Source organism: Cuculus canorus, chromosome 1, assembly GCF_017976375.1.
Source record: "Cuculus canorus isolate bCucCan1 chromosome 1, bCucCan1.pri, whole genome shotgun sequence".
In the NCBI taxonomy this organism is placed as follows: Eukaryota; Metazoa; Chordata; class Aves; order Cuculiformes; family Cuculidae; genus Cuculus; species Cuculus canorus.
Genome location: NC_071401.1, coordinates 173,958,570 through 173,975,757, shown reverse-complemented (window position 1 = coordinate 173,975,757; position 17,188 = coordinate 173,958,570). Strand labels below are relative to the sequence as shown.

At 37.9% G+C, this 17,188-nt stretch overlaps 1 protein-coding gene across 6 annotated transcripts in view; it reads right to left on the bottom strand.

Annotated features, from left to right (window-relative positions):
- Positions 1–17,188, bottom strand: part of TAFA2 (TAFA chemokine like family member 2) — a 185,450-nt gene that overhangs the window by 44,681 nt on the left and 123,581 nt on the right. For all 6 annotated transcript variants that reach the window (XR_008453299.1, XR_008453298.1, XR_008453301.1 and 3 more), the window contains exon 2: positions 9,949–10,055. Coding sequence is in view for 2 of the 6 variants with exons in the window: in XM_054086368.1 (XP_053942343.1) it covers positions 9,949–10,054 (106 nt within the window). In the remaining 4 variants the exon portion in view is untranslated. The remainder of the gene's footprint in view (positions 1–9,948; positions 10,056–17,188) is intronic.

The window sequence follows — 17,188 nt, the reverse complement described above, 5'->3', positions numbered from 1 at the left end:
CAACATCAGACTCTATTTGAACAGTAGAAATGAAATAAGATGTTTACAATTTTATCTGGACATTATGATCCTGATATAGGAGAAGAATTATTAGGCAGACAAAAGAATAATATGCAAACTAAGCCCTCCTGCTAAGAGACTTTCCAAAAGTTTGAGAAGGTGTCCAACAGGCTGCAAACTTTCTGGTATATGAATTCAGGGGAGTAGTCACGCCTGCACTGAAAGCTTGAATTCCCACTTTGTAAAAGGAATGAGCTCTGAAGGTGTTTCAGATCACTTAAGAGAGATGACTAAAAGCAGATGCTGTGGAAAATTCCCTGAGTTTTCAGTAATGTTTAAAAAGCAGCTACTGTTTTGTGAAACTCCCATAAATAAGCTATAAGCATTTTTAAAATCATTAAAATGGTACACATAAAATACTTCATCAGCAATGACCTTGCATTTTTCACTTTCATCCAAGTCTCTAATTCCACTGCATGCATATGCATGCACATATGCATACATATAGACACGAGCTTTGCTACTCTGGAGCTGCTGGTTTATGCAGCTTGGGCTCAGATCAATTCCCTGATATTCCAAAAAGGTGAGACTCTTTTACAGACCTCTACTACATTGGAAGACTGCCCCAGTGAGCCTTAAAAGGGTAAATCCCCCTTAGTCCCCCAAAGAAGAGAACTAAAAATTTTGGTTCAGGAAGGAACTTTATATATTGCAATACAAAAACAGATGAAGTATTTTTTCTCTTGCTATTCCCTAGAATAGTGAACTGTTTCTGAAAATTTTCTTCACAGTTGTATGACTAAAGAACAGCTGTTCTAAAATATGACATTGTACAAGCAATCGCTTAACACTGCTATAGAGTAGATTCAGTGAAGAGTGTCAAGAGAGAAGGGCATAGTCTTTAGACATCATCAGCAGAAAAATAAATGCAGGTGAAAGTTACATTAACGTATCCCCTGAATGCTATAAAAATAATCTCCATATGGGTTGGAATTTTGCAGGCACAAACCTCCCAACTTGAAATGAAATCCCCTAAGTAGGACAACAGGGGTAGGCACCAGCATACGTATGGGATAGTCATCACTGCAGGTATGGATTGTACTTTGGAAAGCCTAAGAAACAATGCAGCAAACCTTAAGACCAGCACTGGGATGTATGGCCTCTACCTGAAGCCAGATCAACACTTTGAAGATACAGTTGGCCCTAATTCTGTCTTAATGGTAATTTAGCATTTCTGGATAGTTAAAGATCAGCCTTTAATTATAATGTGATATTAACCCATTATATTTGACCTGTTAAAATGACACAATCTTAATATGTTGAATTTGGAGAAAAAATAACATAAGGGAAACCGTAAAGTATTCCGATTTTTATTTTTGTTATATTCTTGTTTAATAGTCCCAGACACTAATAAAATTTTAAATACTTCTCTGAGGAAAAAGGCAGGGAAAAAAAAACCAAAGCTGTCATAGCAGGGGAGAAAAATCTGCTTGGTTTCTCAGCTAAACAAAGTTAGTTTCAGGGTACTGAGTATAAATTTTGTTGTAGTCATGGCCTTCCAATATTCCTCAAGAGGATCGTACCAGCTGAGCTCCAAAGCCATCTCAAGACTCAGACACAGCTCTTCTACAATGCATGTCAAATTCCAAGGCTGGAAACTTCAACCAGAAAGTACATTCAGAGCTTTCCTACACATAAGAATCCACATTTTTTGAGTAATTCAGTAGACTCCTGTTATCAGCATTAAGTACTTATATAAATAGACAGAGAATGGCATTTCCTCAAAATGTTTTATTTGTATAAACTCAATCTGGTATTTAACATTAAAATTTTATAATAAATTTCCCATTTACAGCTCCTTTACTATCTGTCAGTACTGGAAGGATCCTCTTTAATGACAGTGTAGCCAAAAAAAAAAATATATAGTCTTTAGCATAATCATTTCTCTTCCACCACAACACAAAATCTGACTATATAAAAGGAAAAGATTCTGGGTACTCACTCATGGAAAGTTAATAAAAATTTGACATTACGATTATAAGACCAGATCCAAAATAAAGAACTGCTATGCACTTCCCTTTTACTTGTTTTGATGAAAAACGTCAAGAAATTGTAATAGTTGCCTTACATAAACAGAAATATTTTTCAGTGGTCAGTATAAAGGAAAACGCAGAATAACTCATTGCAGCTCTCCCACTTCTCTCTCCATGGCTGCCTCAAGGACAGCCAAGTTTCAAGAACAAAGTGATAGTGGGAAAGGGGGGAAAATGGTGGGAAGGCAGACACTGACACGATGGAGTTGGCAGCACAAAGAAGAAATAAGCATAACTCTGCTATTGCTGTGATTTCTGCACCCATGTCCCAGTGAACCATCAGAACTACTGGCATCTTGGCGATTAGAGAAAATAATTTTCCTTTATACCCTGGCAGAAGGCCAAGGAATGTTATCTACTGAATTCCAGCAGATATTGTATTAGCATTTTAGATTGCAGTGACAGATACTGATATGAAAGTGTTTGACTGACTGTTCTATTTTATCTTCAAGAAAATGACAATTTTGGTATCAGGTTCTGATCCTGATATAAGTGAAACTTTTAATTAATGCCCAAGCTAGATAAGAACATCTAATATCTTTCTTCCCCATGTCTGCTAAAATAACTATCATCTTCCTTTGTTTCTATATTTAAACATTAATTACACTCAGAATTAAGTTAGTGAAAGCTGCACACAAAGCATTCTCATTAAAGAGAATCTATCTCTGAGATAAACTTCCACAAAAGATAAGATTACTCATGTTTGAGACATTTACCAAACATGACAAAAGAGTTTGATGAAGCAGTACTGACAAATTGACAGTGGATGAATGGACGCCTTCATCTAATATTTTGACCTCACTGACATCTCCCAGCCTCACCCAGTAGCTCCCAAGGCATTCATACACACCTGTCCACATGCTTGCAAATTCCCTTATCTAAATATTAGGTCGTTTTTTCCTACCTAATTCCAGTCAGGAACCTGCAAACATGCAGAACAACTCTTGCTTCTTTTGACAAGCCCACACATCCAGAAGGTGCAGGTTGGACACACAAAATTTACCCATGGGGCCAGATCCTTCACTAAATGTTATGGTACAGACACTAAAAAAACTGCAAACTGAGGAAAAAAGCAGTACTACTGCTGATTACTCTTTGTATTAGAGCCCATGTGATGGAACTGGGCAATCCATATTCAGAGCCTTCTTCAGCTCAAAGAGGTTCAAACCACATACCTTCTATCCCCAAAGAATGCCGTTGAGTAGGACTCCTTCAGGAATGAAGAACAAGGGGGTGCATGTGGCTGTCTAGTGGTTACCTAGCTGTCTTTCATCTGGTTTTGGTCCTCTGCTCTAAGGGCTCTGCTTTTGAAATTGAATTCAAACATCCTCTATTTCTGCACTATGAATGCTGCCTTCTACATCATGTAAAATCCTCAACAGAAAGGTTACACGGGTACATTCATACTGAAACACTATAACTCCATGACAAAGGCATTTCTACAGAAAGACAAAGGTTTGAATACTTCAGAGATCTCACATGTATCAGTTAGGTCTATTCTGATCTAGAAACTGTGGCTCTAAACACTGGGAATGTAGATCTCAAACACCAAAATAATAGGCAACCCTCTCATTTTCCTGAATAATGTAAACCAGACAGCATTATTTACCTGCAGTGTGTTGTTGGTATTTACCTAAACTTCTGAACATTGTTCTCAATAACCTGCACAGTGTTAATGCAATGACAAGATATCAGAATAAGGGGCTCACACAGCCCTTCTGAATTATTGTAACCTCCACTGTTATTCCCAGCAGTAGAACTGGTTACATATATTCTACAAGGTTTCAGTTGATATTCAAGAATTTTTGATAATATAGTTCATACAAAATGCAATGAGTCAAAAGACAGTCAGAAATCTGTGGTGGATTTTTTCTTATAGAGTACCCTAAAATTTCAGCAGGACTAATAGTTCAAGGCCCTACTTATAAACATATTTTAAAAGAGAGAAAACTCAGTGGTATTGAGTAAAGCTGAACAAAAATAAAAGAGCTTACAAACAAATCTGCACTTGGTGGAATGGATTTCTCTTTCCAAGTATGCACTTAGACCAGAGACCCTCAGCAATCACATCTGGCTCTTTAAGTCCCTTTCTTTCTATCACCTCAAAATATTAGCTGTTCGTCTCTCCATCAGTCTTTTCCGCTTTTCCCCAGTCTTTACCCCTGCTATAGGCTTCCTGCAAGCTAGTCTTTTTCTATTTGACCATCCATGTCCTCTGCAGACATTCCCTCAGCTCACTCAAGACAGTTTATTTGGTCTATAGCAAGCAGTCAGCACAAGAAAAACAATGTCTTCTGCTCTGCTGCTTCAGGTTTAAACATACAGCAAACAGTGAATCAGGAAGACAAATAAAGAGAATTAATCAGCAGTGCTGAGAAGCACCTCCGCTTAGGCATTGCCTTCAGTAAACTTCAAGGTACATTTACCTATGTCCATAACGTATGATACTTCTGATGATAAAGCTTTTTTCCTGGGAATCTAAGGAGTGCAAGCCAGTGCTAGACTTTAAATAGACATCCAAACATGGAGTTGCATGTATAGAAAGAGTTACACATAGGCAACTAGATGAATATCAGTCAGTGGATAACTGTAAGAAGAAAGTCTAGATAGGATAAAATCTATTGCAAGTATCAGAGGATCAATGCTATTTTCAAGGCATAATTCACGACACTAAGAATTTGGGAAGAATTGCACAAGATTCATCAGCATGCCTCAAGTCCCACACCCTGCCCTAGAATACCCTAGAATTCTGCAAAAGAACCATAAATATAACATAAATCATGCATTAAGCCATCTAAACAGCTGTCCTAATTCACCAGTGAATTTCACCGCTTGTCCATGGAACAGGCATGATGGTGTTGCAGCAATGCACACATACCATTACCATACCTTTTAACAAAGTGCTATATTATCTCTCCTCAGAACAAATCCTTCCTATAGCCCAAGGTCAGGCAGAGCCAGCAGCCTGTCATGTGCTGATTCAGTGCAGCTTTAGCATTACCACACTTGCTAACAGAGCTCCACTGCATGCTAGAAGCTGAAAAAAAATGAACTTGCACCACTCCGTATGTCTGCAAGGGCTATGAGTCCTGCCACTCACTCTCTAGAATCAGGGATTCTTCTCCCCATACTGGCCTACAGCATCATAGTTGACTGAGTTTGTTCACTATGATGAGATTTCATCCCCTGAAAAAAATTTTCCATTCTCAAAACCACATGTGGGGTACTTATGTTAGACTTCATGGAGCCCTGTTGACTTTCTATTTGGTTCATTTTCATAGAAAAAAAAAAAAAGAGAAATCTAGACATAAAACTCTAAAGCTCTTACAGAGCAGAAAGAAATTATGAGTTACCTAAAGAAAATAAGATACCTGGAGATAGTTAAGCAGCATTTCTAACTCAGTTCCACTAAGACTTGAAATTTTCAGCCAGTACCTTAGGCTTTCCAGGACTGCCCTGCACATTTTATTTGTACTCTTCATAAAACACAAGGAAAGAGATCTGGTGACCAGGGGAGAGGATGATTGATAATGAAGTCCAGCCATGTCAATAAACTTATCAGCACCACCTAAAAGCATACCACAGCTACAACTAGGTTTCTTGCTTCTCAAACTCCAGGCACAGGCTATGTCCTACATCACAGCGCCAGTGTCAGCAGTGCTTCTGCCCTGGCAAAAACAGCTGGGAAAGGCAGAATCATCCAGGAAGGGTAATCTAAGTAGCAGCTTTGAAGGCTCACTGGCTCCACCATTCAGCTGGGCTTCAGGACAGCTATTCCTTTGCCACAAGAAACCAAGACTGATTTTTCTCGAGAACAGCAAGACGTTGCTTCAGACTTCTAATTTATCACAAATCCACATACAATCAGAAGCAGCAAATCTGCACCACAAACAACAAAGCGTAGTTTGTTTTAACTGTATGATAGGCAACAGATTAATAAGTTCAGCTTCAGAGCAAAATTTTTAAAATGAAAATAAATTATCACCCCTTTTCATCTAGTAAGTCTAAAAATACTCAGTTCCTTTATTTATCTACCTGCAGAGTTTTCTGATTCCATAAAAAATTCCTTCTGGCAAAAAAGCATTCATAATTAGTCATATTTTTAAATAGCTTTTTATTTTGTTCAGGGATTTAAAATCTATTCTAGATTTTAAGTTTATTGCTTTGTATTTTTGGGAATATTAAACTATGTTCAGGCTCAGAAGCAACCTTAATTTATTTAGTTATCCTGCTACATTATCAATGTAAAAAAAAATAGTCATCACAAAAGGCTCAAAGAAATCTATATTTTGAGAGAATTTTTAGCTCTAGGGTAGAAATTGTGTCTTGTAGCAGCTTCTTGTTCTCAAAGGAGTGATTTTAAGGGGGTATAGGTATATTTCTTTCTCTAAAGGACCACTTCAATACTTGAAACCTTAAATACAGGCTGCAGTACAATGGTCACCAAATCAATTTCTGTTCCCTATGACAGTAATAGCAGACAGTGATGTTGAACTGATACCTGCCTGCCTAATCTGTCAGTGAGCATTATATGTTTACACAGGTTTGTTTTCCAAGAGCTATCAATGAATGGATTAGGATCAGTCTTATAATAAAATACCCTTATGGATTTCTTGAGGTAAAAATATTTCAGCCACCCTCAAGCCATACCAGTTTTTAGACTCATAACTTTGACAACATCCTTTTGGAGACTGATATGCCACTCTTTGCCTGTCTTCTCATACAGAGCTGCTGCAGCACAAACGGATCTGATACTGCAGGCCGATTCATAGGTGCATATTGTCAGGTAAGATGCACATCAACATACTATCAGGGTCCCCAGCTAAATGAAAAAGAAAGAGTATATTTCCTGTTTCATTCCAGAACACAGGATAAATGGAATGTAAGTATATGCACATCCAGGAACTAAATTGGAGAATTCATAATCCTATTGGCAGCAAAAAAGTCAGCTTTGTGTTTCGTTTTAAACATTGTAAGTGCTTATGTCTTTTAGCTCTTGGACTTCCTGTCCAGCCTGGTGAAATTTTAACAATCAGCCAAGATAAAGGGAGAAGAAGTGTCTTCCAAACTGTCTTCTCAACAGAAAGAAGGATGGACTTGGCGCCCACACTCCTGACGCTGAAAAGCTGTAGTCTGAAATCTCAGTTTGTAAACCTGGTGGTTGCCCAACTAGATCTCAGAGACTGATGTTCCCCAATTTTTGTCTCAGCCTCTGTTTTTCTTGCTGCTGACTTAGGATTTCTCATTTATACCATATCCCTGAAATAAGCGCAACAAGCCTTGAGACAGTCTGTCAGAGTCAGCTGTTTATATCCATGCTGAAGTCTGTCTGGAGAGCAGAATGCTCATTAAACAATTTTTCATACATTGATGATCTTTCCTTCTTTTTCTTACCTTTTACAATAGCCTTCAGAAAAAGAGATGGGTTTAAGTGTTGGTGCAACTAATGCATAATATGACTAAGTCAATAGGAAAGTAAAGATTTTTTAAAATGTAGACTATTGATCTTTGAAATTGTAGGGCTCCTTCAAAGTCATTAGGGTTTGTCATGTCAATATGTTAGTAAGGACTTCTATAAATGAAGATTAATGATGCTAGGGATAATTATCACTGAAGAAACTCACATATTTCTCAATATTTAGAAACTATGCAAAGATGAACAGTATTACGTTTTCCTTGAACGCACCTTTGCTCTGCCTCTGCTAATAGAGTAGGGAGATGATTTTCTTTAACACAATAGGAAGTTAAACTCCCAGTTTCTATGGAAATTAATGGTAATTGAGCTGTGTAACTCTGATTTGTGCTTTTAAAAATAATCCTCTGTATGCAGTGAATGCTGCTGGTTTGCAGATCTACTAAATCCACAAGTCAAAATCCTTCTGAATATTTTTTCTTTCCAAAAGTATCTGAACATGTACAATAGCTGCTTTTCCAAATTAAACACTCAAGTCATGCTTCTTCTTACTATTGTTCCCTGCAACGCTTCTTCATATGTTTTGCCAAAGGCACGAAAACTTACAACTTAAAGAAAAAGAAGAACCAAAGTTTTTTGTTAACTTGCAGGACTGTAAAGAAGTCCCTACAGCTAATAACCTGGTTTGGCAGGGGGTTCTTATGCATATATTTTCATAAAAAATCATTAAATTCAATATTTCTCGTTATATCTGCTCTAAGGCAAGTGGGGTCAGACACCAAGGACTGTCCAGATAATTAATGGTATAGCTCTGTTGGGGTCTCCCATGCATGAATATATCTGGAAAGCTGAAATTGGTGGGGGATCATTTCATTCTCAACTACAAAGCACTAATTCCCCAAATAGTCCCTAGGATTATAATTTGATTCCATGAAATACCTGGTGACAGGTTTTAATTATCAGTTTTTCAAAAAAGAGTAGCAAGCATACTTTGGCAAAGTTTGAACTGGATTAAGGCAAAAACAGCTTGACCAGCTTTTGTGGATGGAATCAAAATGGTCTGGAGATGGGCTTCCTGATTTTTAAAGAAAGACAATTAAAGACAAAAGAATTCTGAAACCAGGATGGGATATCTTGGCTTTTTTCCAAAAGATTACTAAACTGGCAAGCCACAGCACAAATCCTTATTCTGGTTCAGAAGGGTAACAAATGCTAAAAAAAAAGGATGTCAGCATGGTTCCTGTCTGGCATGATACCCATCTTTGGTGGCCTGCAGGACCACACCAGAATCTGTTTTGTCTGTAGCCAAATTGCAACTCACAAAAGAGTTTGCAGAGAAGTGCCTCTGCATCCTGAGATCCTTAATCAGTGACAAATTCAGCAGAAAAATATCTAGCAGCTGGATATAAAAAAAAACCCTGATCATGAAATCCTGTCATCAGAGGGAACATTATAAAATGCACATGAGCATAGAGAAATGAACTGACTGCTGTTACAGGAATCCTTCCCTAGTATTTAACTCTTTAGCTCTCGGTGTCCATGTCACACACTTAACTGTACTCAAGATGCTAGAGTTTATTCTGCTCTTGAATAAAAAGATAAACAGCCATCAGACACTATATGAAGACAAGAAATGGACGTTAAAATCGTATTATACTGCAGATCACATTTCAGGTTATATCAGCTTATAGGACAACATTAGTGTGCGAATCCAGACAGCTTGTTCCTCGTATTTGGGATTTACACACGCACATGCATGCACACAGAGAGAGTGAACGTGCATGCAAGCTCACTTTTTACAAGCTTCAATAAATGGTTACACCTCTGCTTGTGTATATACGTTTTTAAGAGCTGGAATAACCAAGAGGAAACAAATCTCACATTACCACAAATTACTAAAGTTACTGGTCCAGTGTTAGGAATCAATACCACTGCAAAGCAACAATCTTTTGTTTGGTGATAAAACAAGCACACTCGGCACAGGTTATCCATGAAGTTAGCCTTGACAGACAACTGCACACAGTAGCAGTATACATGTTATTAAAAATTGTTTATTTCTAAGTTTCTTTCCAGGAATTCATTTGTGACACACATATGTACTATCTGATATATCTATTTTTATGAGACAAGCAGGTTTTATTTTTTTATTTTTTTACTTTACCATCTTCTTTTACCGTCATTTAAACTGTAGCATCATTTCAAAATACCAACAAAATACTACAATCAGAGAATGCTGAAAATGGGACAGAAATACATAAATTCTCTAAATAGTAATAAAAGTCTATCCATTGAGAACCACCCTCCTTTAGTCCTGATTATCAGACCAATACCAGAAGCCAAAAATACACATATGGAAAGAAGGTCACTTAGACTGGACACTTCCAATTTGCTGACAGAAGCCTCAGACACAACAGTATAACAAAAAAGAACAGAATTTCTTACCTTTATGATGATTTGCCCCAGATGCTAATTTCCCCCACAGCGTTACAACAAATATTATTATTAGCAGTTTTCCTTTTGTTGCTTTCGGTAAGTACCTCTTACTCATCCTGAAAACAAAATACACAAAAATAAGTATTTATCTTGAGACTTCTTAAGAAAACAAATTTTGTCTTGATTTAAGGAGAATTCAAGAAGTTTTTCTAAGTATCTGGTTGACAACCCTTAAGTCTTAAATTCTGCTTAGCTCTAAATGAGGTACACCCTATAGAGCATCAGTATAACCTCCCTCCCTGGTCCACCAGCATTCCTCCACCCCAGTCAATATCAGGAGAATTCAACGCCTCCATTCCAAAACTGGCAAGAATTATGAATCCATGCAGCTATGCTGCAGGTTTTGATGAACACAGCAGTTCCACCAGTGTGTTCAGTGCCAGTCATGGACAATGTGGTCCCCCCAACTGTGTAGTGTTTAGTTTTTGGGAATGCAACTCTTTTTGGATTCTGTCCACAAGTCATAAGGAGATAACAGCTTTGAGTAGACCTCCAGCTCATATACCAACCCTCCCACAGAGAAATCCTGTTAGGAAGACATGAGAGGTTTGGAAACATAGACTCAAGCAGGGGACATGCACTAGTCTCTCTCCTGTCTACCTTTGGATAATGAAAAGATGATTTATTGCACCAAGTAAAATTGCACACAGCAACCCTCATCTTGCTCAGCGGTGTTTTCACTGTGACAGCAAGCCACTGTGGTGGCTCAAGTACGACGTCACGCCTGACTTATTTCTCAGTAGCCTCTTCCAAAGATAAAATACTCCTCCACCTGCCAAAAAGACAAGCTCAGGAATTTAGGCTGTAGGACATAAGGATTACAGTTTATAGAGTGGCAAAGAGGTATAATAATGAAAGTTCTCACTTCTCTGTAGAAGAGCCCTAGAGAGCTGGATAAGAAACAGCTGTGCACGATGGTCATGTTTCTTCTGATAGGTCAATAGGGTGATTATTTTTGTTTCAAATCACTGTACTAGAAAATCTATAAAGTTGATCGCATGAACAAAACTATTGCTGTTTTGTAATGCCTGGAACCAGGGTGCCTTTCTGAATCAAAAAAAATGCATTGTTTTGGTATGGTTGCATGTTTGCCTCCTATTATGTTCATAAGAAGCCCAAAGGAATTTAAAAGCAACTCTTTTGCTTTGTTCATGTACAACACTATCTCGGGGCAACCATAACTCTGTGAAAGACATACTGCTTTAATATTGAACGAACCAGTAGCCTGTTCAAAGTCTCAAATCTCTTTACATTCTTTCAAAGCAATTCCTTTCCTCTGAGCAAATTGTTTTCTAACAGAACACCATACGCTAACAAGGCAACCCCACACACCCCCACAACTCCACTTGTGATTTCCAGACTTGTAACCAGACCACATCCCGCAAAACTGCCAATCTTGCTCTCCAGATTGATGAGATCTCGTTAAGCATCAGTAAGTTTCCATACCAGGCTGGATGTAATGAAACACTACAATTCAAGTTAAGAACCTACTAAGGAGTGTACCAAACCCTTCTAAATCTGAACTCAGAGCAAACAGAACTCAGCACCCTTTGACAAAAGTCACACACCTACAGTGTTCCCCAGAGGTTCAGATATCACATTTATTGGAGAAAAAAGAGAGAAGTAAGCAAGTGTTATACCTAGGATGGGAGATGTGACCTGAAAGCCTGATTAGATTAATATCGCAATAGAGGTCACAGTGTGCTGTGAACCACACCAAGCTCTGCCTTCTTGTACTGATTCCAGTACCTTTGGACTGTAAACTGCATATTTATCATCAGCTCTAGGTTTATGAAGCACTCAAAGCTAAAGGGAAACGCATTATTTGTCACTGTAAATAAGAACAAAAAAATGAAATTGGAATGCACATTCAGCATACGCTCTTTCACAGCTATTTCTGTGAAAAGAATATGAATTAACTCTTCCAGTCCTGAATTCTCTTAATGCACCCATTATAATGCTGGTGCCAAGTCACCTCTCGTTAAAATCAAACCTTTCTTATTCACTTACCCAACACTGCTCAAAACCCAGTGGGACTTGCACCATTAAGCAAAGTTGAATCTAATACAGTTGCTTCCTGTACTCTGCTGATGCCAGATTCACTCTGTGCTGCAAGGCTGGCAGCAAACGCACGGCAGAAAATGCAAATACATAAGGAGAAACAGTAGCAACGGGGGGGGGGAAGAGAGAAAAACAACCTATCTGCCTGTGAACAGCAGCCCCTGAGGGTAGGTGGCAGAGTGAAGATAAACCTCTGCCCACAGCCCAGTACACCAAAGAAAAGTAAGCCAGCACTGAATATAGAAGAGACTGTTTTGTAAAGTAACGGAAAGATTTCGGCTTTGACGCAGAAAAACTGGGCTCAATGCCATTGCCAGATTTTCCAATCATGAGAAAAACAATACACCATTTCTGTACCACGAGCCTATTACACTGTTCTGCATTAGATATTTGTGATATTCACCTTTAGAAGGGCAAAAATCATAACTTTGTCTTGTAGCAGTCCCATAATAGGCACAATTGACAGAAAAGTCAATGCAGGTAGCAGTTCTAGCTTGAGATTAATACTTCCAAGACCATCAGAAGTATCAAAAAAATCTCAGCACTTAAAGAATACAGTAGCTCAAATAAAAAGTTGGAAGTCAATGTTAAGTTTCAAACTAATTATGCAGTATAACACTAGACCTGCAATTTTGTATGTTGGCCACTCGCAACGGTCAGTCCAAGGACAGACAAGTGGCTGCATAAGCACAAAGAAAGTACGATGCACCCTGCTCCCAGCACTGCTGACACACACTCAGAAGTCGCACTGGAGGAATACAACCCCAGAAATAAAAATTGAAAGGTTTATAGTCCAAGAAACTCAGGGGATTAGAACTGATGCATCTCATCAGCAATGCAGCCAAACTGCTTGGTAACATGGTGTCTACCATGAGATACACTTAATACCTTAGTGCGTGCATTGTCATCTGGGCTCAGAAAGGGTGGTGTCGGGTATTTTTTTATGGATTTGCAAAGCAGCCTACGATACAGCACTGAGAGGACACTAGAACTAAACAGCATTTGACCTCAGCTCTGAAACATTACTATTAGCTTCTTCCAACCCCGATCCATGTCAAGAAAGTGCATCCAGGAAATAAAATTCAATCCATTATCATATGTCATTACACTAACATTACAGGCTGTGTTAAGAGAACAAATGAGCTCTGAACGAGATCTTCTTTTACTAGATGTGATGCAGAGCTCCATAGACAAACTATAGCTATTAATCTGAATGGGTTTCTCTGTGAGCCATGTTCCTCTTCTATTTACCTTCTTTCTGCAAAACCTCTCCCTCGCTGTGATCCTTGCAGCCTTCAATAATGCCACATAAGGCAAAGGTGATCAAAACTGAGAATAGCCATGCTATAGGAGATGTCTACATTTGAAAATAAATTTTACACGAACATACAAGTTTATCTGTAACAAAAATTTCCTTCAGTTTCTAACCCAAACATCTTGGAAATAAACCCAGTGAACTCTCAGCACTTACACTCAGAAGAGGACATGAAAGGCTGCCATGTTTTAGTTCATTTTTCAATGTGCTTAGAGGCAAGGAAAAAGAAAGATAGCTTCTTTTGTGCTTCCAGGGACACACTGAAAATAAAACAAAAAGTTGCTACCCATGTAATTCAAACAGGCAGTGGCTGAGTGTGAGATGATTCTGCCATGACCAGCTCTTCAGTAACACTGTAACACGGTGAATAAATCCATAGGATTTATTACTTTAGTTCCATAACATTCCTTTTCCCTCTCGTGCGCTCCATGAAACCGTCACAGATCTGGTAACATGGACTCAAGAATAGCCTGTTTTGGTGATTAGTGTCAAAAAATAAGTTTAAAAGTTGCAGGATTTTTTTCTCAGGGTGAAACCACATTTGATGCCACAGAAAATCTTCATAGACTGCCACCTCCGCAGAAATCCTCCTCTGGCCTCTGTGCTTCATCAGAAGCAAACTGTGAATACCCTAACAGCTTGCATAGGCTCTCTTCATCATTGTCCCATCTCACTCTCAGCCCCCTCCCAGAAGCCGATGTGTCTCAACTATTTCACTGTACTGAATCAGCCATGTGCAGATGTGTATTTTCATTTTCACTGTAGCAATGTAGCATCCATAAGCTTTTGAGTTTCTACTTTCTTCCTGCTTTGCTTCTGGGTTTGTGATTAGCCACCTTTCCAACAGTTCAGAAATAGAGAAGAATCACATGGGAATTACCTTACATTGTACAGCCAGTGCTAAATTGCCTTGCTTTCCTATTTTAAGTGAAGTGTAACCTCATGTAATCTTTATTGTTGAGCAGAAAAAAAAATGTAAGGAAATAATAGCTTTCATTCCTCCCTTAAGAGCTCATACACAAATAAAATTCTCATCTGTTTCCTAGGAGTAACACTTTTTTTCTCTGTTGCTCCTTTTTTCTTTCTTTTCTTTACAAACATCAGCTTCAGTAAAGCTGTTCAAAATTCATTCATTCCTGCTTTACATATGTAGAAACTTTCAGTGTCAGTAAGATGCATTTGTCTTCTGCAAACACACATCCTGTGAATATAAGTGTTCATAAAGGGAAGCATAAGCCTATTTCTCTACTGAATCCTGATGAAATGTTTAAAAGACAAAAACTTGATAGAAAATTAGTGCCACATTCATTTACTTCTCTTTCTATGACAAATATTTTATTTGCTACTTCAGAGAACCCCTAAATGAGTAGCAGAAATCACTTCTGAACCCATCTCTTGTACAGAAATAATGCAGCCATTTAAATTATTTTCCATACTGTGTTGAATCCTACATTATTTATTAGTTGTGTTAGTTTTTACATCCCACGCAATGCAGGTATTTGCAGCTTTATTTAGCCTTTCCTGTGTAAGCTAATGCAGATTTAAAAATGCTCCTCTGGTGGATAAGGTCACTTTGTAAAAGTAACACTGATGTGACCCCCGTGTATTTGCATATATATAAATTCCCTCTATGACACTCCTGTCATGTTTGCTCAGTGAACAAGTAATTTGCCACTCTCATTATTTCAGGTACAAGTTAGCTTGCGAAAATCAATCTTCTTTCTGCTTCATACATCACAGCCTGTAACAGACACAAAGCGCATTCTGATTCTGAAACAAAGCTGGGGGAAAAACACAGACCTGTTCTCATGAGCTATTTTCTTTGATCTAGGTGGGTAAGAAAATAAAGAGAATAGGAATGTAGCCTAGCAAAGCACACAGGTCTAACATGGGAGTCATAGAGGAAATCTCTGTATTCATAGGAAAAAGGGTGTTTTTTTTCAAAAAGTTGTCATTTAACAGTGTAGATCTTTTAAAAGCAGAACAAGTAGCCCAGAGATCTTGGCCCTGCTATTGAGAACTATTCACAAATAGTTAAAGCATTGTTGGCAGTTCAATACAGTAAGGTTGTCACTGTTGCTTTCAGTTGAAGTATAGCAGAGGAAGCAGATTGAAGAATTTTAGGCTTAATGCCATAAGAAGGGTTTTTGAAAGGCTACTGTGCAAAGACTTAAGACACTGAGGAAAATGAATTATTCTTCCCAAAAGTACTTATGCATATGATTGACATGCATGACCATACTTGTCTTTTACTTAAAACAGCGTGACTTCAGCACATGCTTAAATTTAAGCACATTCTTTCTCAGAGATGTATGCATACAACATGAGTTCTCGAAAAATGGTTTGCAAATGAGCTGTCATAAGAAGAGATAGTTTCAAGAAAGGAAAATATCTCAAATATCGGAAAAATAAAAGGTTATGGAAAACAAATAAACAAAAAAGCATTTTCCTTTACATACTGCAATTAGTTTCCCAGTAGCAGGAAACTGGAGACAGATGCACATACAGGTAATTACATTTGCTGACAGCATCTCATAGCACTTGGATGTAAAATTTACATATATATTATTGTTTCCAAAACCTGATAAGCATCGATGCTTAAATTGCTAGAGCTATAAAATACTTCAGCCACCTAGCTGCATGCCACCTCACAGCTAGAAACTCTGAGATATTAGGGGGAAAACTTTTTTCTTCCAAAAACATATGTTTGGTTGTGATCACACTGCCTTGAAAACTGAGATGATACTGATGAATAGCCTTCTCTCTAAAGTGCTATCAATGTTAATCTCCCCTGCTTCCAGATTAACACCAGTTCTTTGTAGACACAATTGACTGTAATTTTCACCTTCATTAATTTTCAGATGCAATATTTAACTGAAAGCAATAAAAAAAGGAAATAAAGAGTAAACAAGAAATGCACTGTCCTACTACCACCTTCAGCTCAAACAATACAGATGTATTTAACTGTGTACGTATTAAATTTCTTTCTTGGTCATTTCATTGGCACCAGCAAAAAAGTGATGAACATGCATGCTGATACATTACTAAGAACACAGAAAGAAAACGTCACATATTTTTATGGGATTAGATTCTGTACTTCTATGTACAGGAATAATCTAGCATTAGACCTACATATCCCATTCATAGTGTTTTTAAAAGTGCTAACATAGAACATCACAAAATATTTAAACATTCAAGATATTCTGATATCTTCAATCTGCCCAAGGATGTCCTACACTCTTGTAAAAAAAAGATCTGATAGTTAAGTGTTCAGTATTAGGAGGTGGATAGTCTCCAACTCACATTATTTTCTCTAACATAATTATGCCACTTTAAACTCTTTCTCTTCCAGTTTCTGTGCTTAAGGGAGCTTTAAGTTGTCAGGGGTACTATCTATTCACTTGATCATCACAGGAATAGTATTTGCTTATATCTTAAATGTGATCCTCTTGCAGATAGTAATTGAAATTTTCTTTATTCATATCTCCTTATCCAAGCAAAAGTTTAACTGAAAAAAACAGGATAACACTTCAGTGAGCTTTGAACAAAATGTCTCACTGAGACCCGAATCACCAGGTATACAGCGATTTCACAAAGGCCATTGCAGAGGCAGAGATAAGCCTCCAAATCTATCAAGGCAGAGAAAGCATCAAATATTAGTGGAGAATGGCAACTGAAGTGCTCACATTTAAAAGCAAAGACGAAAATGATCTGAACAAGCATAAGCCTATTAGTCTGACCTCTTCAGTTTGCAAGAGCTTAGGACAGACTTTGAAGAAAAAGATAAATTAAAGACAGAGAAATAAATAGAAC